This window comes from Aotus nancymaae, unplaced genomic scaffold, assembly GCF_030222135.1.
Source record: "Aotus nancymaae isolate 86718 unplaced genomic scaffold, 86718_ANA_hifiasm-v0.15.2.pri h1tg000053l, whole genome shotgun sequence".
Lineage (NCBI taxonomy): Eukaryota > Metazoa > Chordata > Mammalia > Primates > Aotidae > Aotus > Aotus nancymaae.
Window position 1 is genome coordinate 25016725 of NW_026988467.1, and position 16444 is coordinate 25033168.

At 39.5% G+C, this 16444-nt stretch overlaps 1 protein-coding gene across 6 annotated transcripts in view; it reads left to right on the forward strand.

Moving 5' to 3' along the window:
- The window catches only part of PHACTR4 (phosphatase and actin regulator 4), a 130183-nt gene that overhangs the window by 38495 nt on the left and 75244 nt on the right, over positions 1-16444 (forward strand). For 3 of the 6 annotated variants that reach the window (XM_064363563.1, XM_064363560.1, XM_064363561.1), the window contains exon 2: positions 639-692. Coding sequence is in view for 5 of the 6 variants with exons in the window: in XM_064363560.1 (XP_064219630.1) it covers positions 677-692 (16 nt within the window). In the remaining variant the exon portion in view is untranslated. Of the gene's footprint in view, positions 1-638; positions 693-16444 lie in introns of those variants that run through there. The other 3 variants (XM_064363562.1, XM_064363564.1, XM_064363559.1) reach the window with 2 other exon arrangements.

The window sequence follows — 16444 nt, forward strand, 5'->3', positions numbered from 1 at the left end:
GAGGTTGTGTATTATACTTACTCAACTTTCTTTTGAAATATTTTTTGTTTTATTTTTATACTTAAGTGGATAAACTTACAGCTTACTGAACCATTTTCCTGTGTCTAAAATAACTTCCATTTTCCTTAGGCAAAAACCAATTCCCTTCTTCAAAGATGTTCTTCATGCCCTTTCTCAGGTGTTCTATTTTTCTTACAAAAAAACTTACCTTTTTTCTTACACTCTAGTAAATTCAAAATGAGGATTGGAAAGGGAACTTATTTGAGGAAACTGAGAATAATTTATTTTAAGACAAAAATTAGTTTAAAAATATTTAAAGTTTTATGATGGTTTAGTATTGGCATCTGTATCTCAATTCCCTTAAAATAACTCCCAGCCCAGTGCAGTGGCAGGCACTTGTAATCCTCAGAGGCTGACATGGGAGGATCACTTGAACCCAAGAGTTAAAATCCAGTCAGGGCAACAAAGGGAGATCCTGTATCAAAAAAAAAAAATCTGTCATTTAATAAGTTGTACATTTCCATAATGTTCCACTTTTAAACTGTAATCAATGTTACTGAATTAGGATTTTTTTTTTAAGTATAAAAGGTGATGGACTACATGTATTAAGTGTATCATTTACCTTTTTCTCTTTTTAGAAACAATATCTCACCACCCTAAACTGGTTAATAGTGGCATGGAAGATCCATTTGGTGAGTATCACCTGCATTTTCCTTAGTAAATGACATTTCTGTTCTTTCCTCACCTCCATTAAAGCGTTGAGAGTAAATTGGTTTTTTTTTTCATGTTCAGTATGCTACTCTCTAGAATAATGAGTCTCAAACTTTTTGCTTCTATAAGGATCCAGTTGCATACTTAATGATAGTTAGAGTGCCAATGGCCTTTCGTTTATATGACATCTATTGATATTTACTGCATTATAAATTAAACCTCAGAAACTTTAAAAATATTAATTTGTTTAAAAATGACATTGATAAATTCATTATATATTGCACAAATAACATTTTTAATGAAGAATAATCAAGAATCTTAAAATTACCAGTAAAAAAAAGAAAGAAAAAAAGAGAAAACTCAAGAATCATCTGACAAGTTAAAATGAGAAATTTAAATTTCTTTATCTTGGCTGGCACAGTGGCTCAAGCCTGTAATCCGAGCACTTTGGGAGCTGAGGCAGGTGGATCACTTGAGGCGAGGAGTTCGAGACCAGCCTGGCCAACATGACAAAACCCCATCTCTACTAAAAATAGAAAAATTTAGCTGGGCGTGGTGGCACACACCTGTAATCCCAGTTACTCCGGAGGCTAAGGCATGAAAAATGCTTGAACTCCGGAAGTAGAAGTTGCAGTGAGCTGAGATTGCACCCTGCACTCCAGCCTGGGCAACAGAGCAAGACTCTGTCTCAAAAAAAGAAAAATAAATCACTCAGTAACTTACGTATACTTCTCTTTGGTGGGAAATGTAGTTCTGCTAATATTTCAGAAACAAGTGTTCTTTGTAGTGCTTCATTAGTACTTGGCCAATGAAAGATAACATGGAAGTGCTCAGGTGCGGTGGCTCACACCTGTAATCCCAGCGCTTTGGGAGGCCAACGGGCGGATCACTTGAGGTCAAGAATTCGAGACCAGCCTGGCCGACATGGTGAAACCCTGTCTCTACGAAAAATACAAAAATTAGCTGGGCGTGTTGGGAGGCACCTGTAATCCCAGCTACTCGGGAGGCTGAGGCAGGAGAATCACTTAAACCCGGAAGGCGGAGGTTGCACTGAGCCAGGATCATGCCACTGCACTCCAGCCTCAGTGACACAGAGAGACTCCATCTCAAAAAGACAAAAAAGGGATAACATGGAAGTAATCATAATAGCAGGCATGTGTAATATATATATGTATGTGTAATGTGTGTGTGTGTGTGTACATATATATATATATATATATATTTTTTTTTTTTTTTTTTTTTTTGAGATAGTGTCTCACTGTGTCACCCAGGCTGGAGTGTAGTGACACAATCACAGCTCACTGCAGCCTTGACCTCCTGGGCTCAGGCAGTCCTATCAACTGAGCCTCTTGAGTAGCAGGGACTACAGGTGTGTGCCCATATGCCCGACTGATTTTTTTTTTTTTTTTTTGGTAAAGAGGACTTTGCCTTGTTGAGCAGGCTGGTCTGGAGTTCCTAGGCTCAAGGGATCCACCTGCCTTGGTCTCCCAAAGTGTTGGAATTACAGGCATGAGCCACTGCACCCAGCCTAGTATTTCTAGATAAGTTTTTCATTGCCTATATTTCATCTAGCAACATGAGTAAGGGAATATAAGTCTAGATATAAAAAGGTTTAATATCTACCTTTTTGGCGATAAAGTCATTTACTGTGTGTTGAACCCCCCCTTTTTTTTTAAGACTGGGTGTCACTATGTCACCCAGGCTGGAGTTCAATGGCTATTCACAGACACAATTATAGCATGCTGCATCCTTGAACTCCTGGGCTCAAGCAATCTTCCTGCTTTAGCCTCCCACATAGCTAGGACTACAGGCATACTTCACCACTCCTGGCCCTATTTTTTACTGATGCTCATTTCAAAGTGAGGGATATGTCTAAGATATCAGATTTTTTGAAACTATAACATTGACTAGGAAGACTAATTAGTAAGTACTTTTCCTTTTAAAATACACATCAGCAAAAAAGAAAAAAAAGGAATCAGAGGCAGTTTTACTTCTTTGATTTCAGCATGCTGGAGGAACCATTCGATTTAAGCATTTTCTAATCCTTCATCACACAGAAAGAAGTCTGAATCCCTTTATATGTCAATGCAGCCTGAGGAAGTATAGTAAAAATATTGCTATATAATACAAACTGAGGTTAGGCTCTTTGGGCTACTGGTACTAGCAATCATCTGGCTCGGATTAAGAGCTTTTGTCTTGCTTTGAGAAGACTGTTCTTTATTTCCTTGTAAGATCAGGATTTTTCTGCTTTTAATGACCTTAGATAATTTCTTTAGGACCTTGGCTTTTGTTTCCCCATGAAGAGGAGTTTTGAGGATTACACCTAGTTCATCAATTAGATCCTTCCTTAGTTTGAACACAAAAGGGCAGTCTGTACTTTATTCATAAATTTTGTATCTTCATTACCAAGTTAATTCTTGAAGAATTTGGTAAATTGAGTTTATAGTAGTAGCCTGGTGACAAATTCTAAAGAACGTGACCACATGATAAACTAGAATAATGTATGACGACTCCATAGGTTTTTACTGGAAACCTAAGTTTTCATTCTGACTGACCTCCTTGCTTCACTTAAGTAAACATAATCTAAATTTTAATATAATCTTATCAGGCCGGGCGCGGTGGCTCACACCTGTAATCCTAGCACTTTGGGAGGCCAAGGCAGGCGGATCACGAGGTCAAGAGATCGAGACCATCCTGGCCGTGGTGAAACCCCGTCTCTACTAAAAATACAAAAAATTAGCTGGGCATGGTGGCACACGCCTGTGGTCCCAGCTACTCGGGAGGCTTAGGCTGAAGAATTGCTTGAACCCAGGAGGTGGAGGTTACAGTGAGCCGAGACTGCGCCACTGCACTCCAGCCTGGCAACAGAGCAAGACTCCATCTCAAAAAAAAAAAAAAAAAATATATATATATATATATATAATCCTATCAATCAGGTTTATTATTAAACAATTAAATTCAACTGAAATTAACCTTAAATGTAACTTAAATTTACTAGATAATATCAAACTGAGGGTTGCTGTAGAAGTTATGGTTGACCAGTAGTCAATTGAGGCATAAAGTGAAATGTGCTTTTGATTTGTTTACTAAGATAGGTAGAAATTTGGGTTCTGTGCCAGTGAAATTATTTTTTTTCTTTTTCTTTTCTTTCTTTCTTTCTTCACTCTTGTCGCCCAGACTGGAGTGCAGTGGCGCAATCTCGGCTCACTGCAACCTCCACCTCCCGAGTTCAAGTGATTCTCCTGCCTCAGCCTCCCGAGTAGCTGAGATTACAGGCACCTGTCACCATGCCCAGCTAATTTTTGTATTTTTAGTAGAAACAAGGTTTCGCCAAATCTTCCAGGCTGGTCTTGAACTTCTGACCCCAGGTGATCCTCCTGCCTCAGCCTCCCAAAGTGCTCAGATTACAGGCATGAGCTACCACATCCAGCCTGAGGTTATTTTTTTCTAAATACTTATTTAAATCTTGGAATTTGTAAATTAACATTCATTCAATCATAATATGAATTTTAGAGAAAAATAGAAATGATTCATAGTTATAGTTAACAACCAGTTTCCTCTGTCTCCATTTTTCCTTCCAAATGTTATACTGATTTTTTTTTTAGTTGTTTACTATACATTTACACACATATACATATGATAAGAATTTAGTGTATTCGGTGTCATTTGACAAAAGAATTGAGGATGTAAAATGAGTTTGTTTCTTTTGGTGGAGTAAGAATTTTGTTGTAATCAAGTTAGCTAACAATTATGTAGAAATATTGAAAAAGAGAGAGAGAGAATACACATTGGGTACAGTATATACTCCTTGGGTGATGGGTGCACCAGAATCTCAGAAATCACCAATAAAGAACTTAGGCATGTAACCAAACACTACCCATTCCTCAAAAACCTATTGAAGCAAAAAATAAAATAAAAAATAAAACAATTTACAGAAACTGCCCCTAAAAAAAAAAAAGGAAAGAAAGAAAAATAATTATTTGTGATATTCTAGAAATAAGAGTAGTGAGGGAATTTTTTATTTATTTATTTATTTTTTTTTTTGAGACAGTCTCACTCTGTCGCCAGGCACCAGGCTGGAGTGCAGTGGCATGATCTTGGCTCACTGCAACCTCCGCCTCCCGGGTTCAAGCAATTCTCCTGCCTCAGCCTCCCAAGTAGCTGATACTACAGGCGCTCACCACCACACCCAGCTAATTTTTGTATTTTAGTAGAGACGGGGTTTCACCATGTTGGCCAGAATGGTCTCAATCTCTTGATCCGCCTGCCTCAGCCTCCTAAAGTACTGGGATTACAGGCATGAGCCACTGTGCCCAGCCGTAGTGAGAGATTTTTAAGAATAAAGTACCAGAGGGATAGACCTAAGGTCTCTAGGACCTTTTCTACATGGACAGATGCTTACACATTTCATTATATAATATTTAAATATCATGTTTGTTAATATCACTATTGGTCTCATTAAAAAAATGTTAAATGTTGGGAAGCTGTCAGGTTCACTCTGGATATAAGTTTTCCAAAATTTTAATTTCACTTGCAAGCTTGAATTCTATCACTGGCAACAAATACTGTCAATTTTCTTTATTAGTGACGGGCTTACTTTTGAGAAAATGCCTGTCAAATAGCTAACCTTGATTAACATAATTTGTTTTTCAGTCTTTCAAGTAAAAATAGTATTCCATGAAGAAAACTGTCTAGTTCAGTTTGCAACTCAATCACACAAATGCCTTTCCTGGAGTTAACCATCATACTTAGTATACAAATGTGCTTTATACATAACTTCTGTTTCATCATACACAGTAATAAAAAGATATGTACTAAAGGGATGATATTTATTAAAACTAATATTTTTATTACTTTATCAAGGATATTCTTAAATTTGAATTTATTTTTAACTGTAACTGTGCAGTTGTGAAGAATACAATGATTTCTGCTACAGTTTGGTGCTGCTGCCTTGATTTGTCTTAAGGTACTAACAGTTTTGCTCACCATTGCTTTTGCACTGTCAGTGCAAGTGTCAACACAGTGGAAAAGGGAAATAATTTTTTTGCATTCTTATGTATTTAGTTTTACTTCTTTGGACTCCTGAAAGGATCTCAGGGATCCCCAGAGATCAGTGGATTATACTTGCTTCATTTTCCTGAGGTTCTTAGAGTTCCTTCTATGGAAGTCATGAGTTAAATTAAGACTTAATCCTGAAAACTGTATTGGGCAAGGTTAGATCTTGGACATTTTACAGAAATATGGTCAGAGGGAGTGAGTAGCTCTGTGGTTTCTCCTAAGCAGGAGTAGCCCTCACTGCTACTCCCGGGCTGTAGGAGGTGAGCAGTGGGCCAGTGAGCATTACAGTCTGAGCTCCACCTCCTGTGAGATCAGCAATTAGGTAGAACAGTTTCATCCCAAACCACCCCGAATCCCGTCTGTAGAAAAATTGTCTTCCATTAACCCGGTCCCTGGTGCCAAAAAGGTTGGGGACCGCTGGGTTAAAGAAACTTCTGTGGGGTGAAATGAGTGTCTGGAGCTCATTAGGCAACCAAGTATGTTCAAAGAAGAAATCCATAAGCATTTAATCAAGACAGACTGAGGGCCAGGCTCACCTGGGTACTTTGTTCTTAGCTTTAAAAAGGATAAATGGCAGCAGAGATCTTGGTGATTACAACCTCAATATGTCTCTTGAGTCGCATTGCTCCAGTCTGTACAGGTGACCTTGCAGTCTGTAGAGGTGTCATGAAACTGTCATCCTGGGTTATCCAGTCTCCATTTTCCTGGCAACCCTGCTTCTTTCCTGTGTTAGCTCCTTTGTTTCCTAAACCTTCATGTCTTCCTCTGTCGTGGTTGCCAGTAGCTTCTTGATGTTCAACCTCCTGGAATAATTCTCTAATTTTCATTTCTTTTTCCTTTAGATCTATTTCCTACAAGATTTATTCAACTTTACCTTCTACTCATATTAAATTTTTCTTTTCTACTATTAGTTTTTAATCTCCAGGAGGTCTTTTTTAAATCTCTGAATGTTTCTTTTTATAATATCCTTTCATTCTTTCCACAGATTTTCCTTGCTTTGCATAGTCTCTTTTTTCCTAACATTGTTTTTAAACATTTATTTGGTTTCTTTTATGTTTGAGTTTTTCTCTGATGTCAAGTAATAATTAGCTGTCTGCTGAGGATTAAAAGTAAGGGACTGAATAGCCAGTTAGAAGCTTTAAATGCATAGGCAGGTTGCCTTTGGGTGAGCTTCTTGGCTTCATTGTTGATGAACATTCTCATATCAGTATCATGGTCTCAGGGGTACAGTCTTCCCACTGTGTTTGCATGGTAAGGGATGAGGAAAACTGAGTAAAGAGGCTGCTGCATTCAGCATTAATTATGCATATTTTCACTTAATTCCCTTCCATTTTTCTTTTTTTTTTTTTTTTTTTTGAGATGGAGTCTCGCTCTGTCACCCAGGCTGGAGTGCAGTGGTGCCATCTCAGCTCACTGCAACCTCTGCCTCTCGGGTTAAAGCAGTTCTCCCTGCCTCAGCCTCCTGAGTAGCTGGGATTACAAGTACCTGCCACCATGCCTGGCTAATTTTTGTAGTTTAAGTAGAGACAGGGTTTCACCATGTTGGCCAGGCTGGTCTCAAACTCCTGACCTTCAGTGATGCACCTGCCTCACCCTCCCTAAGTGCTGGAATTACAGGCACGAGCCTCTGCATCTGCCCTTATTTTATTTTTCATTTTATTTTTATTTTTTTGAGACAGAGTCTTCCTTTGACTCAAAAAACAAAAAAATAGCACTGCAACCTCAACCTCCTGAGCTCAAGCAATACTCCCAAGTCAGCTTCCCAGGTAGCTGGGACTATAGGCACATACCACCATACGTGACTGATTTTTTTACTTTTTGTAAAGGTAGGGTATGTTGCCCAGGGTGGTCTTGAACTCCTGGGTTCAAGTGATCCTCCCACCTTGGCCTCCCAAAAAATTGGGATTACAGGCGTGAGCCATTGTGCCCAACCCCTTCCATTTTTTGTACCATATACCTACCATCAAGTGCCTTTTGTGACCCCATTCCAGAGACCATTTGCTTTACACTTTCTTGGAAAACAGACTCCAAAATTCTGCAAAGGTTAGTGTGGGACAGACATTGAAGATCATGGAGTAGGGAAAGTGATAGAGGAATCAAACAACTTTTGCCTTGCTTCTCCTGATTTTAGATCACCTCCTTTTAATCTCATTACAAAGACCTGAATAAAATACAATGAAAGTATTACTTGTTAACTTATATTGGTGTACACTACCAGTTAAAAGAAAAAATTAGGCCGGGCATGGTAGCTCACGCCTGTAAACCTAGCACTTTGGGAGGCCGAGGTGGGTGGATTGCCTGAGCTCAGGAGTTCAAGACCAGCCTGGGTAACATGGTGAAACCCTATCTCTACAAAAATACAAAAAATTAGCCGGGTATGGTGGTGTGTGCATGTAGTCCCAGCTGCTCGGGAGGCTGAGGCAGGATAATTGCTTGAACTCAGGAGGTGGAGGTTGCAGTGAGCCGAGATCGTGCCACTGCACTTCAGCCTGGGTGACAGAGCAAAACTCTATCTCTTAAAAGAAAAAAAAAAAGAAAAAGAAAAAACTAATGGCTACACTATACATATGTGCTGAGTGAAGGAAGGATCCAGAGAGGATGTGCATAGAATTTGTGCTACTATGATGCTCCACACCCCACTACTTTCAAAAATAGCTAATTCCTGCTTCTGCTTTCTTCCTCCCTTTTCAACTATTTATAGGGTTAACAGTCAGTATCCCAACAGCATGCCAGAAGGAAAGGGACTGAACCCTGGCATATCATTTATTTAAAAGTACTGAGTTGTGACTTACTTCTGAAGATTTTTGAGGTAGAGGAGGATCTACATATGAATTGCCTTCCCAAAATGTTTTAAATCATCTGAATACTTCATTAAGTTTCTGTATACCCTCCCTTCTATAAATATGAACATGACTTGTTGAAAATATTTTTAGGTGTGTGTTTGATTATTTAATGAGATATATCAGTTTGCATTCTGAATTTAAAGCTAGTTGCAAAGGCTTTATTCATATGCATAGCATTCTGGAAACAGATTTATAAGATCGTACCTCCTTTTGATTAGAATTCGCATCATATAGGAAATATGAGAAGCACTTTGTTAAGGTAGCAAATAGAATTTATTATTTCCTAAACAAAGTCAATTATTTTTTTCTTATTCTGTATCTGAACTTATAAATTATTATGATGTTGTTATAAAGGAGTTTTTTTCCTAGCTGTTTAAGAACATTTGCCGAGGAGCCATACTCAAGACATAATGCACTTCAAAGTTCATGGGAAAACATTTTGTGATGTTATGTTGTTACCATTTGAAGCTCAAAATATGCCAATAACATAGTCCTTTCCTCCCTCCTCTTTAAGAATGAAGAACAAAATACAAGCTTAATTAGTTTTGAGATCCTCAGGGTGTGGGAGATAAATTCCTCCATTATTACATGATGCCAGAAATGATGCTAGTTCCATTTTTTCTCCTAGTGATCTTGATGAGATTATTATAAATATATATTAAATATCCTCTGTTGTCTTATTTCCTAAAGGAGTATAAACTTATGGAGGTCAATGTCTTTTTACTGTTGAATCCTACCCACTGCCCAGTAGTAAACACACAATACATATCTATATGTGTTTCTTCCGGCGGTTTTAATTTTTTTGCATAAGGTATAATTATCAATCTTAAGGAAAATAGAGTACACAGACACCAGATTCTGTGCACTTGAATAACAGATGTTATGTAATTATTTCTTCTGTCAGTAGAAAAAGATGAGCCATAGTTGTAGTAGTAGTACAAGCCTGGAAAGGTAGCAATGCTGACATTCTGGACTATTGCCTATGACCTCTCACCACTTTTCATCGTTTCTGACTACTCCTTACTCCTAGAAAATCATAGCAAGTGGAATAGGTTGACTAAATGCATAGAACTTATCTAGTCATCTGAATTTATTGCTGCAAACTGAGCCCTTATCAATGTGTCATGTACCTTGCATAAGCAATGATATATATTTCCTTTCCTTTTTTTTTTTTTTTTTTTGAGCCGGAGTTTCACTGCTGTTGTCCAGGCTGCATTGCATGCAATGCTACCATCTCAGCTCACTACAATCTCTGCCTCTGGGATTCATGTGATTCTCCTGCCTCAGCTTCCCTGGTAGCTGGGATTATAGGTACCTGCCACTATGCCCAACTAATTTTTTGTATTTTTAGTTGAGACAGGGTTTCACTATGTTGGCTAGGCTGGTCTCGAATTCCTGACTCCAGGCTATCCACCTGCCTCCCACTCCCAAAGTGCTGGGATTACAGTCGTGAGCCACCGCGCCCGGCTCAGCAATGATAGATGTCATACAAATGTTTTCTCCCAGCCTATGGCTTGTCTATTTGTTTTCAGAGCTTTTAAATTAATGAAATCCAATTTAATCAATTTTCTCTTTTATGCTTCATAATTTATGTGTTTTCTTTAAGAAATCTTTGTTTAACCCAAGATCACAAAGTTTTTCCTCAAATTTTTTTCTTTATGATGTTTATAGTTTTGGGTTTTATTTTAAGTCGTTGATTTCTTTTTTTTTTTTTTTTTTTTTGAGATGGAGTCTTGCTCTGTTGCCAGGCTGGAGTGCAGTGGTGCAATCTTGGCTCACTGCAGCCTCCGCCTCGCAGGCTCAAGCAATTCTCCTGCCTCAGCCTCCTGAGTAGCTGGGATTACAGGTGCCCCCCACCACACCCAGCTAATTTTTGTATTTTTAGTAGAGATGGGGTTTCACCATGTTGGCCAGGATGGTCTTGATCTCTTGACCTCATGATCCACCCACCTCAGCCTCCCAAAGTGCTGGGATTACAAGCGTGAGCCACCATGCTTGGCAATTCTTTTTTAGATATGGTACAAAATTGGAAATTTTTTTTTTTGTCCACTGAATTACCTTGACACCCTTGTTGAATTCCTGATGAAATGGGTATTTTTTTTTTTGGCTGGTCCCCTGCTTTCCTTCCCCCCAAAATGGGTAATTTTCTTTTTTTTTTTTTAATAGGTGGAGTCTTGCTCTGTCGCCTAGGCTGGAGTACAGTGGTGCAATCTTGGCTCACTGCAACCTCTGCCTTGAAGGTTCAAGCAATTCTCCTGCCTCAGCCTCCCGAATAGCTGGGATTACAGGCGTCTGCCACCACGCCCAGCTAATTTTTGCATTTTTAGTGGAGACACGGTTTCACCATGTTGGCCAGGATGGTTTCATTCTCCTGACCTTCTGATCCACCCGCCTTGGCCTCCCAAAATGCTGGGACTACAGGCATGAGTCACCAAACCTGGCCTAAAATGGGTAATTTTCTAGGAAAATATAATTTGCCGAAGTGACTCAAGAAATGAAAATCCTATGTAGACTAGTGTTCAAATGTGATTAGGCCAAGGGTATTATGGACAATTTAAGTCATATTGATGAAACAGATGATTGTAGTAGTCCCTCCTTATCTACAGGGCATATACCAAGACGAAGACTGTCAGAGGATCCTTGAGATCATGGATAATACTGAACACCAGTATATACTGTTTTTTCCTGTACATGCATACATACCTGTGATAAAGTTTGGATTATAAATTAGACACAATAAGAATTTAACAACAATAACAATAAAATAGAACAAATAAGTAAAATAAGGATTACTTGCACACAAGCACTTCAATACCACCACAGTTGATATGGCAACCAAGATGGCTGCTAAGAGATTAACAGGCAGTGAACATATATATGGTGTGGATATACTGCTGGATGAGGAGATGGATGATTCACAACCTGGGCAGGACAGAGCAGGATGGCATGAGATTTAATCAAGATACTCAGAGTGGCACATGATTTAAAACTTACAAGTTATTTATTTCTAGAAATTTTCCATATTATATCTTTGGACTACAGTCAACCACAAGTAACTGAAACCCACAGAAAGTGAAACTGCAGGTAAGAGGGGACAGCTCTATAATGCTTTATCAATCAGTATAGCAGAGAAAAAGAAAGTATACCTGTTTATTTTAGAAAGTTAGCAAAATCTTCATAACTAAAAGTTGACAAGCTGGGCACAGTGGCTCATGCCTCTAATGTCAGTCCTTTGGGAGGCCCATACAGGAGGATTGCTTGAGCCCAGGAGTTCAAGACCAGCCTAGGCAACATAGGGAGACCCTGTTTCTACAAAAAAAAAAAAAAAAAGCCAGGCACGGTGGTTCACAGCTGTAATCCCAGCACTTTGGGAGGCTGAGGTGGGTGGATCATGAAGTCAGAAGTTCAAGACCAGCCTGGCCAAGATGGTGAAACCCCGTCTCTACTAAAAATACAAAAAAAATTAGCCAGGCGTGGTGTGAGACACCTGTAATCCCAGCTACTTGGGAGGCTGAGGCAGAGACTTGCTTGAACCCGGGAGGCGGAGGTTGCAGTGAGCCGAGATTGCACCATTGCACTCCAGCCTGGGTGACAGAGCAAGACTCTCATCAAAAACAAACAAACAAGAATCTTTAAAAAAGTTAGCCAGGTATGGTGGCAAACATCTATAGTCCCAGCTACTTGGGAGGTTCAGGTGGGAAGATTGCTTGAGCCCAAGAGGTCGAGGCTGCAGTGAAATGAGATTGTGCCACTGCCCTCCAACCTGGAGGACAGAGCAAGACCCTATCTCAAATAATAATAATAATAATAATAAAAGCTGACAAAGATGGTATAAAAATACATTTGTCCAGCTGGGTGCAGTGGCTCACACCTTATACCAACACTTTGGGAAGCCGAGGCAGGCAGATCACCTGAGGTCAGGAGGTCGAGACCACCCTCACTAACATGGCAAAACCCTGTCTCTACTAAATATACAAAAAAAATTAGCTGGGCATGGTGGTGGGCATCTGTAATTCCAGCTACTCAGGAGGCTGAGGCAGGAGAATCGTCTGAACCCTGGGAGGCAGGGGTTGCAGTAAGCCAAGGTTGCATCACTGCACTCTAGCCTGGGTGACAGAGCAAGACTCCATCTCAAAAACAAAACAAACAAAAAAATGCATTTGTTCTATTCCACTTAATTCAGTTATAGAAAGTCTATATAAATTATATGTAGATTAAATCCAACAAATCATTATTTTTTTCTGATTACACAGACAATCTGTATTTATTTAAGAACATACAGCATAAAGGAGAACGTTTTAAGGCCAGGCTCAGTGGCTTACACCTGTAATCCCAGGACTTTGGGAGCCCAAGGTGGTGGATCACGTGAGGTCAGGAGTTCGAGGCCAGCCTGCCCAACATGGTGAAATCCCGTCTCTACTAAAAATATAAAAATTAGTGGGGCATGATGGCTTGCGTCTCTGGCCCCAGCTACTTGGGAGACTGAAATAGGAGAATTGCTCGAACCCTGGAGATGAAGGTTACAGTGAGCCAAGATTGGGCCACTGCACTCCAGCCTGGGCAACAGAGTGAGACTCCATCTCAAAAAATTAAAAAATTTTTAAAAAGAGAAAAATTGGCCAGGCACGGTGGCTCACGCCTGTAATCCCAGCACTTTTGGAAGGTTGAGGCAGGCAGATCACGAGGTCAGGAGTTGGAGACCATCCTGACCAACATGGTGCAACCTGTTTCTACTAAAAATACAAAAATTAGCCGGGCATGGTGGCACGTGGCTGTAATCCTGGCTACTCAGGAGGCTGAGGCAGGAGAATTGCTTGAACCCAGGAGGTGGAGGTTGCAGTGAGCCGAGATCACATCATCACACTCCAGCCTGGTGACAGAGCGAGACTCCATCTTTAAAAAAAAAAAAGGAGAAAAATTTAAATCATTTGACCTTTCTACCCATCAGTAATCACTAATAACATTTTGATATATCTACTTTTATGATTTTTTTCTAGGGAAGTTATCTATATCAGTAGTTACATTTTTTTAACATGTTGATTTATAGCTGTTTTTTGCTTGTTTGTTTGTTTGGAGCCTGCCACCATGCCCAGCTAATTTTTTTGTATTTTTAGTAGAGACAGAGTTTTACCATGTTGACCAGGCTGGTCTCGAACTCTTGACCTCAGGTGATCCACCCACCTTAGCCTCCCAAAGTGCTGGGATTACAGGCGTGAGCCACCGTGGCCAGCCTGTTTTTTTTCCCATTTGTTAGGTCAAATCTATAAATACATTGAAAGAGTATGACCCAAGAGGATTTCTTGCAGTATCTAAGAATTATAAAATCACTTTATATATACATATTTACACTTTATGTGTGTGTGTATAGTGTGTGTGTGTATACATATACCTTTTTTTTTTTTTTGAGATGAAGTCTCACTCTGTCGCCCAGGTGGGAGTACGGGTGACAGAGGAGGGCATACTCGATGTCGGTTCACTCAAACCTGTGTTTCAAGCAATTCTTCTGCCTCAGCCTCCCAAATAGCCAGGCGAGCGGTCACATGCCTAGCTAATCTATAAATTGTTACAAATTATTACCTTGATAGATCAAAAACAAGAACGAAAGCGATACGCTTGCTTATCTTTGTAGATGAGAAAATTCAGCTATTTCAATTAAAAGCTTTAGTTAACCTAAGAATAGGATAATTTATTTTTATTCTTAAATATTTAAATAATAATGATGCCTGCATTTCTACCCAATTGATTTAAAAATTGATAACATTAAAACACATTTTATAAAGTAAAGCTTGTTAGGTAAAGTCTCCTTTGGCCACCTCTGTCTAGTGACAACCCATACATACCATGAAGTTTGTGTATATTCTTCTAGTTCTTTTTTTTTTTTTTTTACAGAGATGGGGTTTCACCATGTTGGCCAGGCTGGTCTCGAGCTCCTGACCTCAGGTGATCCGCCCACCTCGGCCTCCCAAAGTGCTGGAATTACAGGCATGAGCCACCACGCCCAGCCCTTTGTAGTTCATTTTTTTTCTGTTACAACATTGCTTGCATACTTTAATATGATCAAGACGCGTTCTCTGGGCCAGGTGCAGCAGCTCACACCTGTAATCCCAGTGCTTTGGGAGGCTGAGGTGGGCAAATCGTTTGAGCACAGCCTGAGCAATATTATGAGACTCCATCTCTATAAAAAATTAAAAAATGAACTGGGAGTAGTTTTGCACTCCTGTGGTCCCAGCTACTCAGGAGGCTGAGGTGGGAGGATCATTTGTGCTTGGGAGATTGAGGCTGTAGTGAGCCATTGATATGGTTAGACTTTGTCTTCCCACCCAAATCTCATCTTGAATTATAAACCCCATAATTTCCATTATCCCCACGTGTCAGGATAGAGACCAGGTGAAGGTAATTGAATCATGGGGGCAGATTCCTCCATGCTGTTCTCCTGTTAGTGAGTTCTCAGGAGATCTGATGGTTTTATAAGGGGCCCTTCCCCCTTCACTCAGCCCTTCTCCTTCCTGCTGCCTTGTGAAGAAGATGCTTTGCTTCTCCTTCACTTTCTACCATTATTGTAAGTTTCCTTAAGCCTCCCCAGCCATGCTGAACTGTGAGTCAATTATACTTCTTTCCTTTATACATTTTTTTTTTTGAGGTGGAGTCTCACTCTGTTGCCAGGCTGGAGTGCAGTGGCGTGATCTCAGCTCACTGCAACCTCCACTTCCTGAATTCAAGCTATTCTCCTTCCTCAGCCTCCCTTGTAGCTGGGATTACAGGCGCCTGCCTCCACACCCAGCTAATTTTTGTATTTTCAGTAAAGACGGAATTTCACTGTGTTGGCCAGGATGGTCTTGATCTCTTGACCTAAGGTGATCCATCCGCTTCAGCCTCCCAAAGTGCTGGGATTACAGGTGTGAGCCATCATGCCTGGCCTCCTTTATAAATTATCCAGTCTTGGGCAGTTCTTTATAGCAGCTGAGAACAAACTAATACAAGCCATGATTGTACTACCGCACTGCAGCCTGGGTGACAGGATAAGACCCTGTCTCAAAAAAAAAAAAGGGATTGTTACCTATAGAAAATTTAAAGGAGTTGAGTAATTCACAATAACAACCCAAATTATAAAATACCTAGGAGTGATCTTAACAACATAGCCTATATAAAACTTGAAATGTGCTGTAGATAAGTAAATAGATGTATTTATGTCAAGTAATGGGAAAAACTAGAAAAATTATTGGTGTTATTTAGTCCTAAATTTATCATATAGGTTTAATACAACATTAATAGTTGAAGAGAACTTACATTTGCTTTTGATATTTCCAGTTCTACGATGTGTTTATTACTACAGTCAAAACAACCTCACTGGCTGACTTCTGCATGTCCCATCATGTTAAAAATGACTTTTCCTGATCAGAGTTTTGAGTTGACTGAAAGGCAGGGTAGTTTTTACAAGGTTACTGTTTGAAACATCAATGAAATCCAGAGCACATGGGCATGTGCACATATACACATACACACTCACATGCTATAATCGAGACTTCCATTGAATGAAGATAATGGTAGTATAATGGACAATTTTATAGATAGTGCTGATGGATGGCCTCTAATTACTCATTGAAGATTCGTGGGTTTTTGAATTCATCAAACCAGTGTTTATCTTGTGGTAGCTAGAGTTACATCATATCAGATTGTAATCTATAGCTATAGCTTTCCTTTTTTCTATTGCATAAAAAGATTGATATTATATCTGACCTATTTAAGCATTGTAAATTTCTTATTTAGGTTTCCTTTGGTGCTTCTATATTCTTTGTTTCTCTTAATTTATTTCCCAAAATAATTTAGATGTT